The sequence below is a fragment of the Mytilus galloprovincialis genome, chromosome 5 (genome assembly GCF_965363235.1).
Source record: "Mytilus galloprovincialis chromosome 5, xbMytGall1.hap1.1, whole genome shotgun sequence".
Classification (NCBI taxonomy): Eukaryota; Metazoa; Mollusca; class Bivalvia; order Mytilida; family Mytilidae; genus Mytilus; species Mytilus galloprovincialis.
Genome location: NC_134842.1, coordinates 30,218,382 through 30,228,541, shown reverse-complemented (window position 1 = coordinate 30,228,541; position 10,160 = coordinate 30,218,382). Strand labels below are relative to the sequence as shown.

At 31.3% G+C, this 10,160-nt stretch overlaps 1 protein-coding gene across 1 annotated transcript in view; it reads left to right on the top strand.

Moving 5' to 3' along the window:
• Positions 1-1,182: 1,182 nt before the first annotated feature.
• LOC143077048 (zinc finger MYM-type protein 2-like) overlaps positions 1,183-10,160 on the top strand; it is an 84,757-nt gene continuing 75,779 nt past the window's right edge. Inside the window, exon 1 of the mRNA XM_076252935.1 lies at positions 1,183-1,223. Coding sequence (XP_076109050.1) covers positions 1,183-1,223 — 41 coding nt within the window. The remainder of the gene's footprint in view (positions 1,224-10,160) is intronic.

The following is a 10,160-nucleotide window of genomic DNA, read 5'->3' as shown; positions in this document are numbered from 1 at the left end:
CTTTCTTTTACAATTCTACGATATAGTTTACACGAGAGGAATAGACCACAAATTCATTTGTTTTGATCTTTTTATTGTTCGATTATTGTAATTAGCTGTATTCCATATACATGATATAAGGAAACTGGTTTCAGCTAACTGAATTATATGTGTAAAAATAAGAATAAAATTATTTACGATTCAAAATATATTCAAGCGTGTTGTGTTCGTGAGCGACAAGAACATTAACAAAATGTGCAACTTGAACTTCACAAATACTACGTGTAAGTTCTTCAGAACAAAAGTTGAATCAAATATATGAGACAACAGTTTTTTTACATATATCAAAATGTCATTAATTGCCTAAAAAGACACAAATTAATCTTGAACAAATTATGAACGAATCAAACTACCATGGAACAAATAGAACATGGACGGGTTGCGGAGATGGGATAACCATATGTTGCTATGTTTCAACCGCTACATAGGGAGACACAATTATAGCAAATTAACAGATCATAACTAATCTAGTAACTCACTACAACATTAATAAAAAAAACTCTTTTTACAAATCCTCGTATATTAACAAGACATCGGTAGCATCAGTCGCCGACTTGTCAGTTTCAGTTTCACTTCATTTTCATTATTTTCATCTGCATCAAATCCTTGCGTTGTTTGAATTGTGACTAGCGTATCGTTTTACTTTCATTGCTCAATCTTGACGTTGGCATAGCCGATTTAAAAAGCCAACATTTTATCAAATGGAAATTCATCCTGATCGAAACACTGTCGTCATTTATGTTATATGAAAGTTCTTACTCCGAAAAAATATATCCAATTTTCATCGGAAGTTTTATGCGATATATATTTAGCGTGTCTTTAAGTTGGAGTTACACTTTTATAGTGTCTCAATAATACATCTCATTACTGTAACATGTGTAAGTTTACGGTTTAACACCTGGCTACTTGATGATCCTGAAAAGCCATATTGTATAAATGAATATGTTCGATTACATATCCATTAATACTGTTATCATTTTAAATGAATTAGACATACCGCTTTTGACAGGTATTATTTGATGTAATTAAGAGTATTGGGACTGCATTATAAGACTGAATTTGGAATACACAAGGTCCAGTTTACAGAGGGCATATTAACGACGACTTTGAAGGTAAACCATCGGAATGTAAGTGTCGGCCGGAATGGACAAGCAAACAGACAATTCAGGGTATGGTTTATCCAGGTTTGACTGTATCTTCAAACCACGTAACATGTCGCTCAAAGTGATCAAAAAATGATTGATAATAACAGTATAATTTATATAGAGTCGATTAAGGTGACTTTTTCCTCGTTTCTTTGTTGCAGAATTTCTAGCAGCGTAAAATGTAAACGCCATACAATAACTGCAAAATAGAAAGGGTCGACGATTCCAGTTTTAAGTCGTCCATCGGTGTAAATATCTAGAAATAGATAAAGATACGATGCACACTTTAAATTATGAAGTTTCTTAATCTGATCAATGAGATGCATCAATGCAGTCACATGGGGCTTATTAAGGAAATTTTGTAGGGTTCTAATACTTTTTAATGACAAGAGACAATTCAAATGGAATTTAAAGCAAACTCGTAATTTTGACTGTATAATTGTTGGATTAAATTTTCTACTTATGATTGGTTGAAGGAGAAAATCTGAAATTGCATGTTATGTACTAACGCCTACTCGTGAAGATATATAGTAACTATTGTATTGAAGTCCGAAACTCTGGAAGGTCATAATACAAACCAACTGATTGTTCAGTTCATCTTTTCTAACTTTGGTATTGAAATGCACTAACTTCACATCCAACATGTCTTATGGTGAACATTATCTCCAGGTTAAAGGAACAGCAAAGGGAACACAAATTGCCCTATCCAATGCCAATTTATTTCTGTTAAAATGAGATTAGCATATTTTCAATACTTCTCTTTGTCAATTTCTGTTTCGCTCCGATTCATCAACAATATTGACATGAATAGGATTAATACTGAACAAGGTATAAAATGCATTCATTCATTCAATAAGCCAACGTTCAACATGCCCCTACCTAAAATTCTAATATAATGTCATTTTATGAGATTTCTAAATCTAAAATCACATTTATCGACACTTCTACGCAAGTGAAGATTATCCTAATATCTACAGATTTGTATTGCAAACCAAATTATAAACATCAATCTCTCTCCCATGATGATGTATCCTCGTTGTCAGATTCGTCGCCTTTAGCTTGGGCTGTTGTAAGATTTGCGGGAACAAACGATACCTGACCTGCATGCAAGTACTGCATATTCAGACTTTAACATAGTCCAACATCCATGAATTTAGTGTAAAGATGTCAAAAAAAGTAACAGAAAAACATGACCTTGTGAAATGCTAAAATATAGGTTATTAGAGTTACATATATCATCTGGAATTTGGTAAAAATGGGATGGAGCATGTTCTTATTTTGACAGTTTTGTACTTGTATAGTCTTTCTTCCAAAAATACTGCAGTTACGAACTGAATATTATAATGACTGTATCCATTGGAGTTCTCACTTATACGTCAGATAGTTCTATTTTTCTTGACAGTAATCTATTGTCACTGAAAAATCCAACCCAACACAATTCACCAGACACTTTACCTACTGTATGAGAGGTTCATCGTCGTACATGTATATGTGTTTAAATTATTATACAAAAAAACTAGAAGAACAGTCATCAATTGCCACAGAAAGAAAGAAGTTGGAAATAATTGTTTATATTCCTTTTTTCCATATTTGAATCTAATATTCCGTCGTTCATGTAAAAAGGCATCGACAAAGTATCGTTTTGTTTTTAAAAAGATCAAATGGCAAATATTGAAGAAAAAAAGCTGTAAAAAGTAGTATTAATTTACAAATATGTTAACCGTATTCGTCCAATGTATATTGCATGTATTGTTTTCTACGTCAAAATAATGATAATTACCAAATTTGATTATTACAAGTTATCAGCGCAAAAATAAACACAACTTTTTTAACACGTAACATTATCAACAACATGAAAATTTATAGGTAAGAACATTGTTACAGTAGTAGAATTAAGAAATAATGATTTCTAATTCAATGTTTACTGTTTTACCAGATTAATCCCCATATATATTTAAATAGATACAAGTTATGCAAAACAGATTTGTGTGGGATGGTAAAGGGGACAACATTTAAAGAAATATTCATATCTCAAATTCTGAGGATAGCTGTGTTCAAATACAACATAGAATCCTTTATAAAATCTAAGCTGTTCTAGGTTAAAACGTTTAAGAGCCTTTATATTATTCTTCATGGAAGGTTCTTTTGGCAGATCATCCTGAAATAAATGGTGGAGAAAATAGTTGGTATTGATTAAAATTAGCACTGAACAAAACTAAAAATGTATTCAATCCTTTTTGGCAAACATGTAATTTTATTATGGGCATCACTGTGTGAACATCTGTCTACAGCCCTAAGTGACATCACGTCTCAACCATTGTTTTAAATGATGATATTATGATTGATGGCAGAAAAGTTTTAAATAATAGTTGAATAAAGAAAAACATATTTTTTCAACAATGGTCTTTTAAAGAAAATGGAGAATTTCACAATATTTAGGAATTCATTACAAACTAAACATAGAAAAAACTGTCCTAGAGTTCTACAGCCTAATGTTTGCCCCCCCCCCCCCCCCCAATACAAAACGTTTTTCGTTTGCATGTCTTTGTTGACCTAAATACAGTCTGTCACAAAATTTTAACCGCCATAAAATAGTAAATAAAGTATCAAAACATTTCTATCAATTATTTTCTAGATAAAATAAAGGACAATACATCTCGTTTACAAGAGAAATGGAAAACAAAACTAAGAATCGATATCGTAGCCGGAAAATGGAGTTTCTTTAAGGCGTTTCGTTACTTATAATAAAGCAGAGGATTCTACATTAACGGCATTTCAATATAAATGACTTCATGGAATTGAAGGGACAAATAATTTACTTATGAAATGTAAATATAGTGAAAGAATTGTGCAGTTTTTCGTGTTTTTGTAAAGACATAAATTAAAAGAAACATACGGAAGCGTATTAGCGCCACACATTTTTTTTTATTATTCTTCCTATGTTTGCGTTATAACGCAAACCTTTGCCTTATAACGCAAACCTTTGCGATATAACGCAAACCTTTGGTATACATAACGCAAACCTTAGCGTTAAAACGCAAACCTTTGCGTTATAACGCAAACACAGGAAGAAAAATTTAAACAAAAATGTGTGGCGCTAATACGCTTCCGTAGAAACATATATATAGTCTCTTTTTAATTTAATGTAGATATGTTCGATTTTTCTGGCTAAACTTGTTTTCTCACAAATTACAACAGGTATGTAAAATAATTCTTCACATAACGTTAAAAATGCTATTCCTGGATGTTTCTTTTGTCGAGATAGCTATACAGTTCTCTATGTTACTGAAGTAACGCGCGTTTCGTCTACATAAGACTAATCAGTGACGCTCAGATCAAAATAGTTAAAAAGCCAAATAAATACAAAGTTGAAGAGCATTGAGGATCCAAAATTCCAAAAAGTTGTGCCAAATACAGCTAAGGTTATCTACTCCTGGGGTAAGAAAAACCTTAGTTTTTCGAAAAATTCAAAGTTTTGTAAACAGAAAATTTATGAAAAGAACCATATAATTGATATTCAGATTGACATGGTCTCTATTAGTTTGTGCTCGAACAATAAGTAATCAAAATTAAGGAAAAATGGTTCAATATTGATAATATTATTAACGGAAATATAGTTCTAAAACTATGAAGGAAAGTTTTGTTCTCTACTGTACTATTGACTAAGTATCCTATTGTAACTATTGTTTAACCATATATTCAAGAGTTATTGGAAAGTATATGTTTGTGCATCTTTATTTGTAGATGAGACTTAAGATTCATATGAACATAAAGTTATATATGACAAAAACAAATATCACGGTCATGTCATGCTCTATGTTCGTTTTAACACGACGAAATATTATATTTGAAACTATGTGTATACCAAGCGTAAGCATGACGTAAACTATTGACAAGAACAATTCATCTATTTAACAAATGTTGAGTAGATTACATTAATTACACAAAAGGCTAACTATCTTTGATATTTCTGAAATGGATACTATTATTACAAGTGGTAATCAGTATGCACTTTAAATCAATATCATTTGTTTTAAAAGAAAGTGTAAGGTCTCTGAGTTGTCGGAATTGTAAGGGACTTATTTGTTTTATTTGACTCCTTGATCTATTTTACAAAACAGTTATCAAATTACAAGGCGAATCAGTTAACAATTAAATGTCTGTTTTAAGAAATTTCTTATTGAAGCATTGGTTTCGCTTCTTGCACACTCATTAAAATAACGTATACTATGATAACAAATTATCTCGCATTTTTCTATAAATTTTTCATGTTTGAGAGAAAGAGAGACCACAACAAACAAATGCAGAAGACGAATAGTACCGAAATGGTGACATAGCCAATACAAAATTATGCTGACTTGGTAAGTAGTGATTTATATCATAATAATTTATAAGAGATAACACATGTTAAAAATAATATATATTTATTGGCGAAGTAAGATCACGGCTTCTGTCGGTTACCAACCCATGAACAAAGGGTCTTTGGGTAACCGTAAATTAAAATTATAAATCAAATCTTCAAAATATAATAGATAATTAAAATTGAAATAAAACTAAAATGTAATGAAATTATGAATTAATAGTGTGCTGAATTGAACCCTGGCAACAGATGTCCAAAATCAACATGAAAAACTACGTTTGAAGTGTAAATAAAGAAATGGATTAATGTTCTAAATTAAATAATAATAAATCAAGTTTATCGGTACTGGTGCAGCTTATAAAGTCCGCCGTTCATGACCTCTGGCAACAGACGGTCATAAAATCATCTTTGGTCAGTGCATTATTATTGTCAGACATTATCACTTCAACACTTGGAGGTCGTAGTTCGGTTAATTGTGTTTACATAAACACAAACGAATCCAGAAGCCGTGACAGGTTTTCTTTAAAGTTGAAGTATATGTACAGACGACACACATAAATCTGTAAAACAAGAACAAAAACAGCAGTATCGAAAATAAAATAAAAGGGAGAGGCTGGGTGGGTATCAAGTAATCATGTGTATAATAAATTAAATCAATAGTCTGACCTTAGATCAATATAAATCCTTGAAGATAGCGTTTGCAATATTTGTGATGAGAATGCAAGAGCAGTTAATTTATATGTAGTGTAATAAATTTAGACATGCGCGTCTGCTTTGACCTGCTAATGAACTATTGCTGGTCTTCCTCTGATAACGCGATTTAATGGTCGAGCCCTTTAAATCGAAGTATTTTCAAAATTTAGATTTTCCCTTAATTAAAGTTGTTTTAGAATTCGAGGTAGTGTTCAACTGTCTTCTGTTTCATGTATTTTCTGTGACGTTTGTCACTGGTGTCATGACATAGCTTTAATAGAGGGGCGAAAGATACCATATAGACAATCAAACGCATTGATAAAAAATAAACTGACTACGCCATGGCTAAAAAGGAAAAAGACAAACACAAATAATAGTACACATGACACAACATAGAAAACGAAAGACTTAGCAACACGAGCCCCATAATAAAATTGGAGTTATCTCGGTTGCCCCGGGAGGATAAGCAGATCCTGCTCCACATGTGGAACTCGTCGTGTAGCGTATGTATAAACACATAGTACATTATTATTTGTAAATAGATTAGAAATGATCTATCATTTTTCTACTAGCATATATAAATAGTTATCCTTATTTTCCGTATTCAGTGGCTTTATTACTAAATCAACTTTCCACTAACCTTCATGAACAGGTGACATATCCATACTCATGGTATTTATACTGTTGCTGACAAGATAAGAATCTAAATGTTTACATCGTTCAAGAAATACAAATTGTTGATCGAAGAAAACTAAACGTTTCTGCAATGATTTATCTGCATGTGTTTTATAATTTTGAAAAAGTTATGCCTCTTTAATAACGGGCTTGCAATTACATCTAATAATCTCTAAATGCGTCTCTCGTGAGAGTTACACTGTTTGATGGAAGAAGGTTGATGTGTTCATGTGTTCATGTTTTGATTCCGTACTAATCATTTACAAATTATAAGTATGTTAATATAATGCTTTTTGTTAATATATGTTTTTATTATATCTTTTATTGATTTGACAATTACGTCTGCAGTTGATATATCTATTTTCTAGAAATGAGTGCTGTTAAAGGGGTACTATAATCTGTATGAAGTAATTTCAACCTCTTTATCTGTATGACGTCATGTCACATAAAAAACATTTACTTGAGATATATGTATATAATAAGGTGTATATGATATGGCTTTTTCAATATCGCATCCGTATCAACCCTCAACCAATATAAACCCTCGCGCAGAGCTCTTGGAATTTCATTTGTGTCTCGGGTTGATACGGATGCGATACTGAAAAAGCCATATAATATTCTCTATTTAGATATTGGACTTGGATTAAAACGATTGATAACGATTTTATCCAGATATCAATATATTGAATTAGGATTTGTCTGCATAAAAGTGTCTTACAAAACGTTCAAAATGGCGAGTTATACAAATTTGGACATCATCTGACCTGATCATAGCTGAAATTTAAATCGAATCTAGCTTTAAAATACATAGCAATAACTATTATAAAAAGACTGATCGAAAAAGATGTATTATTTGATATTCTTAAAAACGTTTTGGACATTGGCAATATCGATCTTTAAAAAATGCAAATGTTTCTTAATAACTTTAAGCAATGAAAACATGTATTATTTATCGTATTAAATGTTCCATTATTTCTAAGATCAAATATGATAATGTAAGCTGCATATAATTTTTCTTCATGTTGTCAATTAAAAGGAGTAAAATCAGATTTCTGTTATGTTAATAAATAAAATGACAAGAAGGACAATACTTCTTTTTTACATATGACCCCGCGGTTGTCTGCAATTGGAGGCATTTCATGATAGAAATTTTGATGGATCGTTTATTTGAATATTATATGATTACATACATAACACAGATGTTACTATAAGGTTTATAAAATATATATGGTTTGTATGATAAAATCTAGGAGTACGTATTTCATTTATTATTATTCATGTTATGTAGACATTGAAATATTTATTTTTATTGAATATACTTTAACAAGGGGATTGAAAAAATAATTTCTAACATTTAGAATATGATATTGCATAACGTATAGAGATAACTTGATTAATCGTATGCGATCAATTAACTGAAAACGTTTTGAATTATAGATCAGATCAGTTAACCAATGTCTGGAAGAAAGAGGAAATCATCAAGCGAGAATGACAGTCGAGATGCTGCAGCTCCAACAACAGGTGATTCAGTATATACTCATTGCATCATATGTGTTGTTCTAAAACTAAGGATTTCTTATCCCAAGAATAGATAACCTTAGCCGTATTTGGCACAACCTTATGGAATTTTGGATCCTAAATGCTCTTCAACTCTGTACTTGTTTGGTTTTATAACTATTTTGGAATGAGCGTCACTGATGAGTCTTATATAGACGAAACGCGCGTATGGCGTACAAAATGATAATCCTGGTATCATCACAAAGGTTCAGCTTCGAAGTCGATGAAAAATCTGAAACGGTGGAGAGTAAGGATCATTTTTATTTTGATATGTAACAAAATCAGAGCTTGAAGGTCAAACTGTAACGAAACTAGTTAAGCAGTGAATAAGAGGACTTACACGTTTCAATCATTGGTTTTCTGTTTGGTTTTGTCATACTTTCGTCTTACATTAAACTGTTAGAAGACCTCTTTTAAGAGGCCTCTAAATGAAGTATTTTGCCAATTCGTTTTTGATTATTTTCTTGAAACCTAAATGGTATAGAATGTTTCTTTTTTACAAAATGATTAGCAAGGTAAGACAAGATATACAAAAGAGTCACTATTAGCAAAATCTGACGACCTGCCTTTCGGAGCTTTGTTACTTCTCATCTGTGTTACAAGTTCATAGTTTAATTCCACTAATATCTAATATGGATGAAAATAAGTAAAATATAAAAGAAAACAAAATCCAATGAAATTTTTAAACGGAAAGTCTCTAAGCAAATAGGAAAATCAAAAGCTGAAACACATCAAAGGAATGGTTATAACTGTCATATTCCTGACTTGGTACAGTCATTCCCTTATGTAGAACATGGTTGATTAAACGTGGTTTGCGGAATTGCGGACCTGTTTTTGTATTGTTATGAGTTACAATTTATGACTAAAATTAACAAAGACCCATCAAAACAACACTTGATACAAAAATTAAACAATACTTTTAGAAATTTGGATGATATATTGGCTCTCAAAAATGACGACTTCAGTATGTATACTTAAGAAATATATCCTGTTGAACTTACTTTAAATAAAGCTAATACTAACAATGACCACTGCCCTTTCCTCGATCTTGATATCTATATCATTAACGGGAAGCTTAATACAAAAATTTATGATAAAAGAAATGATTTTTCATTTCCTATCGTTAATTATCCATTTTTAGATGGTGACGTTCCCTTGTCACTATCTAATGGTGTTTATATATCTAAACCTGTACGATTCGCTCGTGTATGTAACAACGTATTAGATTTTAGCGAGAGAAATTTATGTATTACTGAAAAATTATTACACCAGGGTTTTCGATATCACAAACTGATCAAAACATTTACTAAATGTATCATCGGTAAAAGGAAATAATTCGTAAATATAACTCAACATGCAGACATCTTATACGTTCAGGTATTTCACATCAAATCTTTTATGGTAATATTCTTTACAAAGCACAAAAATGTCGGTATTCACCTCAAAAGCTTACAAAACCTTTAAACAGACTTATTAAGAAGGGATATAGTTACGATACTAGCTGTTGTCAGGTCATTAAAGATTGCACATGTTGGCTTTAATATTGTTTTACTTATAGGGTCTTTGCATCGGAACTAAACACATTTTAAACAAAAAACAGTTATTGGCATGACACGGGTTATGTTCTTTTCATATATTTTATGATAGTATGATACTAAACCCCTAACGTAAGGGATTGAGCCTAATATTCA